The sequence below is a fragment of the Pollachius pollachius genome (assembly GCF_949987615.1).
Source record: "Pollachius pollachius genome assembly, chromosome: 8".
Lineage (NCBI taxonomy): Eukaryota > Metazoa > Chordata > Actinopteri > Gadiformes > Gadidae > Pollachius > Pollachius pollachius.
Window position 1 is genome coordinate 12,884,347 of NC_136941.1, and position 18,377 is coordinate 12,902,723.

General features: G+C 46.1%; 1 protein-coding gene across 1 annotated transcript in view; it reads left to right on the forward strand.

Moving 5' to 3' along the window:
- The window catches only part of LOC307078856 (A-type voltage-gated potassium channel KCND3-like), a gene marked incomplete at both ends in the record, with an annotated part of 90,092 nt that overhangs the window by 65,160 nt on the left and 6,555 nt on the right, over positions 1 to 18,377 (forward strand). Inside the window, 2 exons of the mRNA XM_079740860.1 lie at positions 8,421 to 8,589; positions 17,781 to 17,882. Coding sequence (XP_079596986.1) covers positions 8,421 to 8,589; positions 17,781 to 17,882 — 271 coding nt within the window. The remainder of the gene's footprint in view (positions 1 to 8,420; positions 8,590 to 17,780; positions 17,883 to 18,377) is intronic.

Genomic DNA, 18,377 nt, shown 5'->3' on the forward strand with positions numbered 1-18,377 from the left:
CACACACACACACATGCGTTATGGAATGAACTTTGTAATAGTTAAACTCACCTGTCCTGTAATAATAAATACATCTACAAATTGTTATGTCCTCCAGCTATGTATACATGACTTTTATATAGATAAGAAAATGACTGGCAGGCAAACATTTTGACAGACCCTCACCATTTTGTATGTGTATGTATGTATGTGTGTGTGTGTGTGTGTGTGTGTGTGTGTGTGTGTGTGTGTGTGTGTGTGTGTGCGTGTGCGTGCATGTATTTGCATGCATCTGTGTGTGTGTGTGTTATGTGTGTGTGTGTGTGTGATAAAGACTTAGAGTTAACTGATTTGGAATCGAGTGATAATAATGACCTTTCTGGTGCGGTAAGTGTATACCCCCTCCCTGCTTCACCAACGTGTCTGGTTGTTTTGCTTTTCCACCACCACCACCCCCACCCTCTTTGGTCTAGTGAATGCAAATGTGGAGGCCACCTCCAAGTCGAGTTCAGAACGTGGCTGGCACGGCTCAGAGACTGGGTTTATATTTTACAGCAGCTCACGTGTGGGTAAAGATGAATACTGCACTCTGCATGAGTCTGGAATGAAAGAAAATTGTTTTTTTTTCATTCATCAAATTTCATTTAGAATCCTGGATCGAGTGTATGATGATTGGTTATCATCTTAATAATAGTTATCATCTTAAAAAAGATTGATACCATATGAAGCACAGAAAAGGGCGGCGAAGGGGAGAACAATCAATCCCGAGGCACTGAGGACACCGAGCCAAAATTTTGTCAAGCGGGCCACAGAGGTCCGTATCGCCCTTGGGGCGGCGCCGTAGGGATGATTAGCATTGACAGTAAGCGAGTAGACCTCGCCAGCAGTCAGCAAACCTGTGGCCTGAAGACAAAAGACACTCGACTCGCAACTCAGTAGTCATTTGCAATAGCAAATCTTTAATGGTCTTGTAGGCTATTTTCTCTTCTAGATAATACCAAACGGGCGACAGGAAAGGCTACGCATACAGCGCATATATTAATGACAATGACATCCATGGCACTCACTGCAGATCTGTTCCATCGTTTATCACAAGGTTGGCTTTACAGGCAGCTGGCTAGAGCGGTCACCTGTCATTTACAATCATTGTTCGCCAGTTCTCAGCCGCCTCCGCCACTGCTGACACTTGGTTGGTTAATTTGAGGACAGATGTTTAAATAAACCAGGCAGATGGCCCCAGCCTTGGACAACATTTTGTTATTCCCGGAAGCAATAAATATTGAGATGGCTTTATGTAGTGAATATTTGAAGATTACAAAATGCAATACTTTGTAGCCAAATTAATGAGTTGAGCAGAGTTTACATCAGACCCTTGTTAATAATGGGACATTTACACAATTAAAATATTTAGAGAGAAGCACATATTTTGAGTTAGCGAAGGGGATAAGAGCATCTTGGTCACCAAGTTTAAAGCCTGATAGCTCAGACTTCTGGGTATATAAGCTTAATTTATCTACCCTTCAATTTCCTGTAAATTTTCTCTACCTGTACCTTTACTTGGCATTTCAAGACAATTAACATGATACTGATGGCAACATATGTCTGCGTTGCCCGTCTTAGCAATAATGAAATGGCATGACCTCGAGCACTTTCCTAATGAACAAAATTGTTTGCTCCTGAATTTCCACACCTTTGTCTAATTTTAACCCGGATTACTATCAGATATCATTCTGCATTAATTTCCATTGTAAAAACCTGGAATGGGTACATATCTGAATCAACCGACAATTGTGTACATCAGTAAAGACCTCAGGACATACAAAACCAGCCGTCATGTCCACCCCCCCCCCCCCCCCCTCTCTCTCTCTCTCTCTCTCTCTCTCTCTCTCTCTCTCGCTCTCTCACTCTTTCACTATCTCTGTCTTTCTATTTGTCTGTCTGCCTCCCTCTCCTGCTCTCGCTCTCTCTTTTCTTACACCTTTCATTGTGCCCTCCCTTTCTTTGACTGTCCTCTCTCTCTCTGCCCGTCTTCTTTATCCCTCCCTGTCCCTTTGCATATTCCCCCTTCCCTCTCGGTCTCTGCGGTGAGGATTGGTGGTGACATTTGTGGAGGCGGCTTTGGATGATTCTCTTCTCCGTAGAGAGCTGTGTGTCACTTGGCCGCTGGGATTTGAGTGAGTGACTGACCACGAGATGTCAGCTGAGAGTGGCAATGGACAGGTGGGTTAAGGACTGCAGGAGTCCCGCAGAGAAAATAACTCACACTCCACAAAACAAACAGAAGAGTTAGTTATTCATCACATATATTCTGCCGAAACAGAAACTGTCGAAGGTAATTCAGAGTTCAATTTTTGGTTTAGGTTCTATTTCTGTTGCACGTTTTAGCAATTTGTGAATAATGTTTAGTTAGTTTGAATAATGAATAGTTTTTGTAACTTAGTTGAGCAGTTGGTCGGCTCCCTGCAAATTTTTCATATGGCGTGACTCGTCCATATGTCAAAAGTGGGATGTCAACAACCGCAGGACATACATGGAATATGTTTGATATCCTGGTTGAGTTGGCATAGTGTGTGTGTGTGTGTGTGTGTGTGTGTGTGTGTGTGTGTGTGTGTGTGTGTGTGCGCGCGTGCGTGTGTCTGTGTCTGTGTGCGTGTGTGTGTGTGTGTGTGTGTGTGTGTGTGTGCGTGTCTGTGTGGGGGGGAGGGGGTCTCAGCTACCAATGTCTACATACTAGATTACATTCAGTACAAGCTTGCCCTGAATCCCTAAATAAATCTTCCATCAAAAACAACCCTGAGGCGGATAATACTTTGTGACAGTTCTTTTTTACGACGATTCTCGGCTGGACACTTTTACAGTTGGATGTGTTCAGATGTTCTATTGCCTAAAGCAAAAACATTTTTCCTTTTAAGGATTACTTCGCTATTAAGGCATCAGGGCTATTCGTACTCAGCTGTCTTTGAGTGATGATGACGTGCAGAACTTTCCCAGCGCACTTCCTACCCATGATCACCAGTCTGAGAGTTTATCTGGGGACCCCTACCTCTGTTTTTCCCGGAGGTTGGGAGCTGCTCTGATTTAAAGCTAGAAACCAGAACTTCAAAGCACCAGCAGTTTAAGTTGGAAGCAACTTCTGTTTACTGGGTGTTGTGTGGCATTCTTACAGCAAAAAAAGCGCATAACCATCAACTTTACAGATGGAGTCGGCTGGTTGTATCTTCCCTTGCAAAGGATTATCGGCCTTTTCATATCCATAGAAAATCTGTTTAAATTGAATTGATGATGACGATGATGACCATGAAGATGATGATGAGGAGGAGGGGGAGGATGATGATGATGCCAGGTTAGAGGCCACCTTATCCGGGATCCAGCTGTCATGTCCTAGTAAGGTATAGCAGAACTTCTGGGGGGAGACGGCAGAGAGCCTGAGCTGCAAACTTAAAACTGCAAGGGTCAGAGTAGCGCTTTTTTAGCGTTTCATTAAGGCGATATTCTACCGAAGAATTGTCATTCCCACGAGTGGATGAAGCTTTCAGAGGGGATTTAAATTAGCCTATTTACACAATGGCCAGTCTACAAGGTGTTGATTTTAAAACCCAGACAGAAACTTTCCATTTCTGCTGGCCTAGTTTGTCTTTGCCGATTGTGTGCTTACAGCTCCCCACCTCCAGCAACGTGATTGGTGGAAACAAACCTGAAGTGAAGGAAAGTGAAATGCCACGTTCAACCTGGATTTGAGCTGGCCTGCCATCAGACTTCAGATATAAATCTGAAGTCTGATTTGTGAGCCTAAATGCCACCCATGTTCAGTGGCGGCCCCATCAGTCTTTTGATGTGTTCAAACGTGTGATTTGTGAGATAAGTGAGTGAGGGTGAGTGTCGGGCCCAGTGCTACAGTAGCTCTCCATGGTGCTGAATGGCAGTCGCAGCAGCATCCAGCTGCCAACCCAGGGCTATGATGAATGACTCCCGTCACAGAGACTGACAGACGTATACACTCCCACTAATACACTTCCCTCTTAGTTCCCTGAGGTACAGACACACAGACACACACACACGCACACACGCACACAAGCACACACGCACACACACACACACACACACACACACACACACACACACCCCTACACACAGATTTTTTATTTTTTACACATAGCCCAAATGTAGTCTTTACACACAGACAGACAGAAATACACACACACACACACACACGAACACACACACACACAAAAACTCAGCACATCCCAAAATACTCTTTAAACAAACACACACCCACACTGTCTGTTTCTCTCCATAGCCACTTTTTCACCCCTTTCCATTTACTTCACCGGGGTTATTTAATAAGTCAGCTGGAGTCAGAAGGCCAAAAGTGTTGTTTCTGCCTTGTCTGCCCTCTGGTTCGTTCTGTTCAACCCACAGGACCTTCACACACACAGCGGATGCTAGATTAAACTGAGTTTAGGGGCCCCACTGCCTGAAAAACATCGGGCTCAATGATCAGACAATTTATCTAGGTTCAGTCACACACACACACACACACACACAAACACACACACACACACACACACACACACACACACACATACACACACACATAAATACACGCACAGTAGATGCTCCTTGCTGCTCTCCAAGCTGTGATTTCAGTCCTCCTGGGACGAATGTGAAACACTTCAGGTGTACCTGAAGAAAACTATGGTGCTGAGGGTATGTGTTTGTTGGTGTGTGTGTTCATGTGTGGAGAGAGGGGGGGTTGTATCACAAGGGATTTGGCCTGTAAATGAAAGTCCAACCAACAAACTATCTCATCCTGTCCCCTCTCTCTGTCTCTGTCTCTGTCTCTGTCTCTGTCTCTGTCTCTGTCTCTCTCTCTCTCTCTCTCTCTCTCTCTCACTCTCTCGCTCTCTCTCTCTCTCTCTCTCTCTCTCTCTCGCTCTCTCTCTCTCTCTCGCTGTCTATCCGGCACCTCTGCTAACACATTGCTTTATCCTGTGTATGTGTGTATTTGTGTGTGTGTGCGTGTGTGTGTGTGTTTCCTCAAGACACCAAATATCACGTGTGTGAAAAATGCATTTGCAGGTATTTGAAGCTACACACGGGGCTCTTTGGCAAATGTCTTACCTTCCTTCTCCCGGACCGGTCCTGCCCTGCTATCTCCACACCCATTTCCAGTCCACCTCTCCACCCAACACCTCAGAACAGCACTCAGGCTGGCCGTGTCTCCCTCCCACCTGCTCTCCCCATCACAAGCCTGTCATCACAAACCAACATTGACAGCCCTGACCAGCTTCTGACCTGCCCAAGGGACAGAGAGAGAGAGAGAGAGAGAGAGAGAGAGAGAGAGAGAGAGAGAGAGAGAGGGGGGTTTAGGTGTGTATTGTGTCTCGTTCTGTCTGTGTTTCATTCTCAGCCTTGATTACTGATGTCACAACACATATCAGACACCTTAGTTTAGGGCGACATAAAGAAAACTACAAAATCTCTTTTTGCAAGATCTGGCCCAAAAGCAGAAGATAGGTGGAGAAAACACTCAAACCGCCGCAGTGCCCCCCGCCCCACCCCCGCCCCTCCCCTCTCAACCACTTATCTCTACTTTACACACATAGGCACACACACTGAGAGTGACTCACTCATACACACACACACACACACACACATACTGGTAACTACAAACACATTCATGCAAACACACATTAAGACATTTTTCTTGAAACCGCGCATGCTAGGTTCTGCATCCGTTTTAAGTATGAGGGCTCACTGATGGTATCATCAGTATACAGCATGAGCCACTGAGAGCCACAAATCGACTGTGGTATTAAGAGGCAGGGGCCCGCATCAGGCCATCTGATACGGGGCCATTAAAGAAAAGCTGCGGATGAATATGATACGCTTTTATTCCTTTTCCTTAATGGAAATCCTGACGAGCGGTGGAAGTAGCAATGCATTGTAGGGACGGGGCTTTTGTAACCATTGATGGAATAGTTATTGGCCCATTTGGGCCAAAAGAACATAACAGCTCTGCGAGGCATAAGACTTTGCTCTCCAGTATATTCTCGGATAAGGCCACAGATCAACAGTCTTTTGTTTGTGTGAGAGCCACCTGCTATGATGTTCGACTTTCATCATCTCCTTTTGTCTCCTCTCAGCTTATTGTTTCAAGGCTATCAAAAGCTATCATCTATGGTGCATTGTTATTCTTTTGCAGAAAACGTTGCATGTTACCTATTTGAAATGTGGCTATACATTCAAGATATATGCTAATCTAGCCAAGCAACAAAAGCACACGTATTTTTGATTTATGATGATACCCCCTTACACACACTTGTACGCGGACACACACATGCGCACACATGTACACACAAACACACACGATGGCTGTATTAAGGGACAGTCGGCACAATCCCATCCCATCCCATAGAAAGTAGTACATGACCGGTGCCTAGCAGTTATTTCGCCCCTTTCCTGAGTCGGTACGTAGAGGAAGCCACAGGAGACTTTGCTCCATGGGCTTTTGATATTGACAGCAACTGTTGGCAAATAAACAGAGTGACTTGGCAGCCGTTCTGGCTTCCACTGGAAACAAAATGTGTGTGTGTGTGTGTGTGTGTGTGTGTGTGTGTGTGTGTGTGTGTGTGTGTGTGGGCGCGCGCATGTGTGTGCGTGCGTGCGTGCGCATGTGTATGTGTGAGTGTGTTTGTTTGACAGATTGTCTCAATACTTTTTGTATATTCCCGACTTTTTGAGAGTGACTACAGAGGCAGCTCCATCGGCAGCAGGTAGGGGGGAGGAATCTGGCCCAGGAGGGGGTGCAGCACGCAGGCTAAGGTCATTAGCGATTGAATCACCCCGGCAGCTAGACTAACCTGACCTTATACCTTGTCAATCACTGTCTCTCTAATCGATAAGTAACTCCCTCTGCCTCTCTCCAATCTTTTTTCGATCTCGGTATACAATGTGTCGATTTGTTACAATGCTACATATTTTTAAGGTTAATTGATCATTGTGATATTGTTACACAATATATAGATTAGGCATTATATAGCAGTATATAGTTTCTCTGTTTGATGTTGTAAACTGTTAGGAACACTTTGTGCAACAAACAAAACAAAGGGAAACCACTGAAGAGTATGAGCATGTTTGGCCATCAAAGAAGGAAGAAACGATAATATCCTGTATATTGCATGTATATATTGTATGTATATACATGTGTATATATTGCTGTATATTCCTCAGACAGGAAGCTACGAAACAAAGGTTGCCTCTGTCTTGCATACAAGCTTTTTAACCAAGAACAAGTAAGACTGATTGTCTTTTGTTCATTTAATTTATATGGCCACGAATAACATGTGTATTCTGTCAACTGCAGTTCCAAAATAACTTCACCTCAAACTTCCTTCCTGCAGCAGCCACTGGAACTTAAATCAAATCCCCACCACGTTTCAGGAGTAAATGTGAAACCAATGTCATTAGAAGCATTTCGGCAAATGCACCTTTTCCTTTCTGAGCTATTCTCTAGTCTCAGAGATTTCTCTCCTTCCCTATCTCCCTCTCTCTCTCTCGCTCGCTCTCTCGCTCTCCCTCTCTCTTTCCCTCTCATCCTCCACGTCTCTTGCCCTCTCGTCCTCCCCCTCCCTCTCATCCTCCCCCTCCCTTCCTGACAGTACAGCCTCCTTCTTGGAAGAAGACTGATCTAATATGTCCATTTTAATTGTGTTTTCTGTCTTCCCAGCTTCAGACGCAATTGCTTTTGACTTGCAAATATTTCACGTCCAATGGACTTAATGACTTTTAAGAGACGCCCATGGCATTCAGGGCGTGCCTCGCGGCCCCCCCGCCATTTTCCGCTCTGAAAGGTTAATAGTCTCCCTGCGTTGAATAACATGCTGGAGTGTGTACAATACTCGTCACAAGTGAAGGTTAGGGCCCCGTCTCTCAGGGGGCTTTGTGTTGGGTCTGAGCCAGAATAATTCATTTCAGACCGGGTTTGGACAGAAAATGATCACCGTGACCTTGCTGGTTTTGTAGGCAAGTTTGATGAATTCCTTCACCACACTGAAAGTGCACCAACAATCGATTCACAATGTACACCTCAGGCGCTCTCAGCTTTGTCGGTGGGTTGTTGTGACCGTTAGTTTGTCCTGCTCAATTTTCCTCCATTAGCTGTGGGATGGACATGTAGTTTGGAACATGAGCTGAACGAACATCCATTTGTTGTGGTCCCGAGAACAAACATGTATGGGTGAATGGGTCTCTTAGTTTACAGTGACTCAATGGGAGGATGTGATCTGCCAGCTGCTGCACACTTTAGCTTCTAGCCGCTACAGCTAACGAGTTAACGAGTTACAAATTTATTCATGCTCTCTGTCTCCCTCTCCCTCTCTCTCACTCTCTCTACCTCTTTCTCCCTCTCTCACGCTCTCTCTCTCTCCTCGTCATCCCAGGTACGGCGACATGGTCCCCAAGACGATCGCCGGGAAGATATTCGGCTCCATCTGTTCTTTAAGTGGGGTGCTGGTAATTGCCCTGCCAGTTCCCGTCATCGTGTCCAACTTTAGCCGCATCTATCACCAGAACCAGAGAGCAGACAAGCGACGGGCGCAGAAGATGCAGGTGAGCATGGTTTTATTTATACCACTGGCTGCAATGTGAGGGTGGATCGGCACGCCATCTGGACGTTCCAGACAGAAGAACCAGATATCTTACCCCAAAGAGGAGAGTACTTCACAGGGCTTCACTGGTCCTACTGCAAACAGGGAGACTGTGTGTATAAGTTGCGTTGACTCATGCTGGTGAAAAGGAAAGAAACGTCATGATTCATGCTTCACCACCAACCTTCAACCTTAATTCAACGAGCTGTACTGAAACCGTGGAGTGGTGTGTTCACATTCGCTGTTCAAAGGTGTCTCGGTTGATCCAATCACACTCGGAGGGCAAAACGCACAGCTGTGAATGTTTCTTATATGTAATACAATCCGTTCAGAAAGAACAGAAACGACCTTCATTTGACCCCATTTACGCAAGCCGTTTCAGACACTATCTGAATTTTTTTGATTCTAAGATACAGGTTCTGGACAAGGCCAATGTGACAGCTTTATGCTGTGGTGAGCAGCAGAACCCTGGACAATATTAACCACTGAGGAAAAAGCTTAGGGAGACATGGCGTAGTTTCAACAACATTGCAGCCAAAGTCAAAGTAAGCTTTATGTTGAAAAATTACGTTAAACCTACAATGTTAAGTTTATGCTTTGCATGAACCAACATTGCATATCACTTACACACTCACACACATACAAATATGCATGTTTGGTTAAAGTGTGCAAATGCCTAACCCATGTCGTGCTAAACTGATACAACACTATTGTCACCGTGGGTGGAGTATGGAGCGTGACCATAGCAACGACTCAACACTCGACCTCGTCATACAGGATGAGCCGTCTGTGTGTGTGTGCGTGTTCCTTTTGGCCACTGCTGTTGACGGTGTGGAACTATCTCTAGTATTACAGGGCTCTTAATTAGCCGTGTAATGGAATCGCCTGGAGGAACCACCAGAGGCCTAACACATCGCAGCAGGGGGCCAGGCCAGTGATGCGTTTTGTTACACTCTTTCTCGACCGCTCTCACTCACACACACCTAACGCTGTGAGCACGAGTGCCGCCCCCCCGAATACTCATCCATACATTCCATTACCTGATGAGAACTTGATGGGGTGTGAACTTCCCCAGAAAGGAGCCAATTTGAGCGCACCAAAGTGGCCTTTTGATCCCCTAAACACTTCTGCGTTGGCACTCCCCTACGTAATGACCTGGCACCTGTTGCACGAGACACCTCGTACAACGTTGAATCTCACATCTCAAAGATGACTTATTGGAGAGTGTATTTGGTAGACGTCCAGGTTTTTTAACAGCTTTCCGGGAGACTGGGATGTGGTGTGTGTTTTGTTTCTACGAGGACACTCTGAGGGGAGGGAGTCTGGCGTAACCACTCGCCGGTGTGTTTATTCACTCCGGCGGTGCGTAGCAACATATGCAAATGGGTTTGTTTTTTTTAAAAGGCCAAATGTGATTGGTAGCGGTGTGTCCATGAGCCAAGCAGTGCAGCTGCATCACCGGGTATGAATGCACAGCTTGGCTGCTCATCCCAGTCCGAGGGGGGGGGCGCCACAGCCCGTGCTATGGCAGGGGATGTTGAATGTGTCGTCTCCTTGGAAGGCATTAGGCACATTCTGATGTGTTCGTTTAGAGCTTGGGACATTTAAACAGCCTTTATATGTTCAAGATGTGTTGTCCTTTTCTCCACCGGCCCCCCACACCTTCCTTTTTTCCCCCTTCTATAATGCATTAATCTTGTTCATCTATTTTCCTTTTAATCATGTTTATTTGCTGCACTTCCATTTCAGCATTCATTCATTTATTATGGCCCTCTAGCTCTCGCTCTCTCTCTCTCTCGCTCTCTCTCCTTCTCTTTCTCGCTCTCTCTCTCCCACTCTCGCACACATGCTCTCTCCCTCTGTCTCTAATTACAGTCATTAATCTCAATGCCAGGGCACAGGCTGTAGTAAACCTGTTCCAAGTGCTCGTGGTTCATCTGTGGTGTTGACCACCGCTGGCCAAGTCTTAACTACGCCTAACCTTGTGCAGTGATCACGGTGCACACAGTTCTCTTCACACAGGGAAACCCACCCTGAGTGCATGGTTGTGTGTGTGTGTGTGTGTGTGTATGTGTGTGTCTGTGTGTGTGAGGGGGGAGATACACTGAAAGAACATTATGTAGATTACCCATTTCAAAGGGGTGGAACAGGTGAGGTGCAGTGGATTGTGTGTGTGTGTCTCTGCGTGTGTTTGGGGGAGATAGGTAAGGGGGTTAAGGAGGAAGGTGAATGCAAGGAGGGTGTGAATGGGGAGAAGGGTAGAATGCAACAGGGGAGGGCTGGAGGGTATGCGTGTGCTAATGTTGTGTTCTTTCCTGAAATAGCTTTCACCCAAATGAGCAGTTGGCTAAAAGGAAGACGTGTGAATGTTTTGTGTGTGTGTGTGTGTGTGTGTGTGTGTGTGTGTGTGTGTGTGTGTGTGTGTGTGTGTGTGTGTGTGTGTGACTGTGTGTGTGTGTGTGGGTGTGTTTTCTCCCCTTGTTTGCTATCTGTTTAGACCTGACCTTGGTCTGGTCTATATATGTGTTCCTCTGTCTACACGGACTGCAATGCACCATCCCAAGCAGCTTTAATTCCCTGTCCCTCTCTAAGCCACCTACTGACAACCCTTCATTTTCAACACTTAGTTTGAAAATATGAAACTCATTGAAAAGCACTCTGACTTCCCTTGGTGCGCATTATGGAACAAATTTTAACTTCTACAATTCCAGTCGATAGATGGTCTTCTACAGGCTCTGAGCAGAGCTTTAATGTCTCCTTTATCAACACATAAAAAAACATGGACAGCTGCTTAATGGATCTGCCATTCAATTTTGTTCGCCGGAAGATTAAGCCCATTTTAATATTTCCGCTGGCTTGTTTTATTAATATTGACACACCGGAAATGATAATAAAACCAAGATAATGGCAGGAGCAGGTTCATTTTCAACTAAATGTTTTACTGTGATTAGCGATCGGTGCAATGAAGATTAAATTATTTTATTAGCCAGTTAGTGTTAAAGCAATGGACCATTTCATCAGCTTCTCCTTTCACACTATGTCTGAGATAGCCTTTGAAATGGCCGCTTTGTAGGCCATGTGTCCAAGTTCCCAACGGACGAGCCAATCAAGAAGCATAGGACATTTGCCAAACTCACTGCAAATGGACAGAGTGTATATGATCGACGATTCATTAACCTTTCATCTTGTTCTCTCCCTCAGCGCTTCTGTCACCGCCAATGACAGCTCACGATGCTTAATGTTCCCGCCACCAAAGACAAGTGTTCAGGCGTGCCCTATTATTCAACGCCCCATTAGGACCCACTATGTAGAGCATATCGTTCTTTAATGCTACCAAACTTTATTGACACGTGACATTCTCAACCGTAAAACCAGACCATTAAGGTAAGTGGTTCCCCCCCTTGGGGGCTGGACCCCACTTTGAGTCCCCTGATATGCATATGAAGTTGCAGGAGATTGCAACACAAGCTATAGATAGTTGATGATCTATTATTAGCAAACCTTTGATAATAATGTGGTTTTTTTAAGGTAAAATTGACATCCTGTATTACAGACTTATTCATAGCCACAAGCAAACTACTACTCATCCCTTAGTGTGTGTAGTGGAGCAATGTGATTACCTTCGCTAGGACGTTGATATGACCGGCAAATGTTGCTCGGGTAAATACAATTCATTTGGAAGCAGATGCACAAAAGTTCACGTATGGGGACGCAAAAATTCATGGTCACGGCCCCAACAAGGTTGGGAACCACTTATTTAACACATGCAACTGGAGAGTCACCCTGAGCAAGATATCATCATTTGTTTGACAATAACATTCTTAATCGGTTGGGAAGAATAATGTGATGTTTTATAAGGATTTTGGAAATAGAAGAAGCTTATCTGGGTGCGAGAGGCAGGGGTGTGCGGGGTGACGATCGCAGGGGAAAACAAAGGCAGATCAGGAAGGGGGTGACACGTTAGTATTTCCAGCACGTCCGATCTACCTTTCTCCCCCTGTCCTCTCCTTGCCTATCCTGCCTCTCATCCTCCCATTGGCATCTCCTCTACTTTATCCTCTACTCCCCCCCCCCCCCTCCATCTTTCCTGATCCATCCTCCTTTTCCTCCCATCCTGTCTGCCTCCATCTTCATTCCTGCGGTCTAATCGTTAGTTGTGCTGCTCTCCCATCACAATTAGGCTCCGTTCATCTGGGCAGCAGTCAAGAGAAAGCCCAGGTCTATCCATCTGTCTCTCTATACCACACCCTTTACACTCTCAGACACACCATCTATACCAAACACCCATGATGCTCAATACCTGCAGGCGAGCCACTGCAGCTCATCTCTATGCTGGAACAGAGGTTATACATCAGTGAGTTTATCGCTCCATATGTACTTGAGAATTCACTCAGATACGTTTAATGGCAAACTTCTGAATCGTGCTTGGGGGCGAACGAACGATTCTCGATAAGACCGATATGCCCTGTTTCACAACCCTGGTAACGACCTGGAAATAACCTGTGTTGGGCACAGCTGTGAAAGCCCCCCCCCCCCCCCCCCCCCCCCCCCCCCTTTCCCCTACCGCCCACATACCCACCGACCAGGTTTTGGATGAAGGGTTCTGATTCGCTGGAGCCCTCTGGCGGACAGAACCATGCGGTCAGGACAGCAAGCTGTTCTCTAGAGAGCAACCGCTCTTTAGAACGGATCAGAGCATGCCGTCATCAGACAGCAGGACAGACGGCGGCTTCCTTTTCTCTATTAAAAGCAGGTCAAAGTTGGAGAATCCAAGGGGAGAATCTGCTGTGAACAGCAGGTCTTCTTTCATGTACATGTGGTTTTCTACAAGGTCCTCTCCACCTTGGAGTTCTGGTAGATGCCCTGGTACACTGACACACTGAATCACACGGAGACACTTGTTGAACACAAAAGGCCACAGGCTCATGCATAATTAACATTAAGAGGGGTCTGTGTACGACTAAGCTGTTAACATAAATAATGTTGTTATTCGATTATGAGGTGGGCATTTCAAGTCACAACAGCTCTATCAGTGCCCTTCAACAAACTATGTATAAATGGTGAAATAACATTTATAGGCCACATTTGTATCATACAGTTTTCATTTTGTATTGTTGTATCAGGCATCCTACCCTACCCTGTGTTTCTTTTTCTGTCCTTTATCCTTTTGTCTTTGTTTCGGACCAAGGTCCATAGGTCATGGGAGATCACCCACACACACCCAACTACCCACAAACACACGCACACACCAGCGGCCAGACTATACACACACATAGCCACAGACACATTGTGACCTTTGTCTCCGGCTGCTGTTTTTTTTTCCGCTCTGCTGGACAATCAATAAAGCAATCAGTACTTGGTAAGACGAACACGTCTAATACAGAGAGAAGATTAAGACGGTTTGGTTCTGTCCTGAACTGTGTTCAACCTCAATAACAGGTGCCTGCTAGTGTTCACTTCACTGCTGGTGTCCCCTTGAATAGAAAAAGAAAAAGCTTTGATTGTCATTATACACAGCACAATGAAATTCAAGGAGCAGCTCCTTAAAAGTGCACACATAGCTAGCACAATATATATATATTTATTATATACGATTTTTTATAGACTTTAAAAAAATGAAACAATTTAAATACACACTAAAGAACCACAAACAGACAATTAAAAAAACATTTTGAGCACAGACTTGAGTCCAAGATTGGCTAGCAGCGTATTGAACGATAGAGGTAGGTGGTGCAGTGGTCAGTGGAAATATGTCAGTGCCGTTTATATAAGTGCAAATTTGAGTTCAATATGATGACAGCTTTGGGAAAGAAGCTGTCCCCGAGTCTATTTGTTCTGGCAGGTATGGACCTGAAGCGCCTGCCAGAGGGCAACAGGTTGAAGAGATGGAAGCCGGGACGGGTGGTGTCTTTCAGGATGTTTCTGGCCCTGCTGAGACAGCGGGAGTTTTAGATGGTGCTTAAGGAAGGCAGAGGGCAGCCAATGATTTTTTTGTACACACACATAACCACAGAAGAGGGGAGGAACCCAGCTTTGGCAAAATGTATTGCTTTCTCCCTTCCCTCCTCCTTCTGCCTCTCTCTCTCTCTGTGCATTGTGGAGGAGTCGCAGGCCTGTGCAAGTCAGCTCCCCACTGCTCAGGGAGCTGGATGTAAGCCACAGTTTGACTGTTTTAAGATTAGACTGACTTACAATCAATGCTTGACTCACTGGCTTCCCGATGGACCTCCATGCTGGCCTTTCTTCTTTCAAATGCCCACAGAGATCTCTCTCTCGCTCTCTTTCTATCTCTGTCTCTTGCTCTCTCACTCTCTCTCTCGCTTGCTCTCTCTGCTTGTTTCTCTCTGCTTGACTCTCTGTCTCTTGCTCCCTCTCTTCCCGTTTGTCTTCTATCGCTCTCTCTCTTGCTCTTTATTTCTCTTTCTCCCTGTCTCTATCGCTTTCTCTCCCTCCCTATCTCGCTCTCTCTCTCCATCTCTGTCTCTCTTTCTACATACAGTATCACACGTATGTGGAAGGCAGTTCTTGATGAGATTTATGCAAATGTTTACTTTTGAAAAATTCTGGTTGCTATTACTGTAAGCACTGCTATGGCTGGTGGATCCTGATCAATACAAATTGCGTGATGACTTCAAACCAACCAGCTGCCAAATCTGCAGATCCATATCCCTCTTAATTATATTAGCTAGAGTTTGGCCTTCATTGCCAATTTCAACAAAATGATGAAAGCAATGGAAAGCTAAATCATAGATTGGCGTGTGTGTGCCTGTGTGTGTGTGTGTGTGTGTGTGTGTGTGTTTGTGTGTGTGAGAGAGAGAGCGTTTGTGTGGTTGCGTTTGCGAAGTAGAAACTGTGTCTGTTCCGTAATTGTTACTCTTTGTCGGAATGCGTGTGCTGTTTACATCCAGAATAATTCTGGGTGTTTGTGTGTGTTTGTGTTTGTGTGTTAATTTGTTTGTGAATATCTCTCTCTCTCTTGTGTACTCTCAATGATGCTTGGCCAGCAGCACTACTGGCTGAAGTTGTGGTTCTCGAGCAGTGCCTGAGAGCACAGGTCTGAGACGCCGGGTCCCCTTAGCCCCCAAAGTATCTATCAGCACACAGCACAAGTAGATTAAATCTGGCGGGATATGTTCTTAACACTTCCCCCATTACCCCTGCGCTGCCTGGCAACTGTAACCACGAGAAAAGGAATCAAGAGTCTCTTGTTTGCACACTGACCCCAGAGGGGCGATAGGATTGGTCGAGCCGAAAGCCAGATACGTTAAGAGGCTTTCCCACAGGATTCTGGGAAAACTGTGCCAGCATGAAGAACTATAGGCAGCGGAAGTGTAAGGGCGGAAGGCCGCAGGAAAAAGTGAGTGAAAATGTCAGTGGATAACCGATAATGACTTAAGGACAGCAGTTACCTAAACCAAGCAACTTTGTGCAGTCGTAAAGATGAACCACTCTGTCTTCCCCATGTCTGTGTGTCTGTTTGTCTCTCTGTATAACCCAGCCTTTAAAGCCTGGTAAATCCCGGCCTTAGCTCCACTTTTCCTTTAAGCGTAACGCCTAAGAATCCCGAAGCGTAACCTAGAGTTAGCAGAGCCCAGGTCAATTTGCATGGTCTCTAGTTTAAGTGGAACTCAAATAGAGAGATGGGCCGAATTTGCATACATTACCATGTTCGAGCGGTCTCAGAGTGGAAGCCATCAGAAAACCCTGCTGATGTATGGTGGTCCATGTAGATATATGTTGATTAAAGTGTGTGGCCATAAATACACACACATACACACACACACACACGGGTGGCCCATGCCAACACACACACACACCAACAAATGTGCACCTGCACATACACAGGCACTCTAAGCAACCACACACACATACACACGCACACACACACACACACGCACACGCACGCACACACACATGCACACGCACACACACACACACACACAAACACCGACAAATGGTCAGGCTTGAATGGCTTTAACCTCACAGTGGGCGTGGGACAATTGCTAGCCAGATTGGGTGGTTGGAACTCAGGCGCCTCCCATTACCTGTTCAATACACTTCCTGCCAGGGTGCAGCCTGCTACCTCCTTGGCTGAGCGTGACGAGCAAGCCACACATACATTAAACACCGCCCGCGGTTTCCTCTCACAGGGAAATGGCAGATCTCTGCCAGGCCTGGGACTCACATTACACGTACCTGGTGTAAAGAAGACAATGTGGTAGCTGAGAGGTGCCACTTCCACACGCACATTCAGGCACACTCGGGAGGGAACACAAGGGCATCCACACACCGGCAAGCACTCCACAAACAAGTCGCAGGCATGCACACATAAACACAAACACAGCCTTAAGAGTATATATAATGAAGGCAGTCCTGCTCACGACTTTTGAACACAATCCATGAAGTTTTGAGATGCTGAAGTCAATTATAACAACACCACAGATATATAATTTTGTCTTGCAATGAGGGGAGACACTCTGAAGGATTGCATTTCTTTGTTCCTCCTCCTATTGTACTGTTTTTTTCTATTTGTTCAACTCAGAGCCTCATTCGGAGGAGCAAAGGAACAGTGAGTGAAAGCAACAGAGAGAGACAATGCATCAGCCTTGCATCAGCCCTGGCAGTGCTTGTTGGATTACTCCGACAGGAACACACTGGCATTTGCAAAACCCATAGAAAAACCGATACAAAAACATTATGGGACCTGAATATTCCTCTATGTGTTAATTGTTATCATCTTTGGAAAATGAGTCAAACAGAGGCGTTGCATCGAGGCATTGTCTACGTTGGGAACAGAATGACAGATGAACCCGAGATAGAAGGAACACCATTTTAAACACAGAGCGAAGTGTCAATGCCCCATGAAATTCACATTACATCAAACGGCTGACTACTCCTATAGCTGTCTGGCAGACAGTGTTCCTGGTTCCTGCGCCTGTATTGCATTATCTCGGGGTCACCATGAATCTTGTGCTATCAGAGGGTGTTTTGGAGTTGCAGATGTGTGATATGAGCTATAGTGGCAGGCAGATGAGTTTGGAGTTCTCAGATCTCTCATATTTTTGTCCAAGTGAAACCCTGTTTTTTGAACTATTCTGCTGCTTTGGTGCTGTGACTAATGCCTATGTCTCCATTATCTGTTGGCTTTTGCAGAAAGCACGGCTGGCCAGGATACGGATATCCAAGACGGGCAGCTCCAGCGGCTTCCTCCACAGCAAGCGCAACGGCCTCTTCAATGACCCGCTAGAACTTACGGTGAGACCGCCGGACAGAGCACCGAGTTCACCCGCCGTGCACCATCCCTTCACTCACTCACACTCACACTCTCCCTCACACCCTCTCCTCAAACACTCCCACCCTCTCCTCACTCACTCCCACACTCACACCCTCTCCTCCCACAGTCCCACTCACACCCCCTAGTCCTCACACCCTCTCCTCACACACCCCCAATCACACACCCTCTCCTCATAAACTCCCACCCTCTCCTCACACTCACACGCCCTCTCCTCCCACACTCCCACTCACACCCTCTCTCTCCCCACACACTCCCACTCACACATTTGGTTGAGGTTCAAGAACGCATTCCTGCCCTGCTCCCTTACTATATGTTTCTCCCCCGGCCGTCCTTACTGGCAGGGCGATAACATTGGGCCCCCTCTTGGTCATCTCTCCCCCAGACCCTTTGTAATTATTTCAGGCGGCGTCTTGTCGGGGGCATTCAGTGTGATCTCATTAGATGCGTGTCAACAT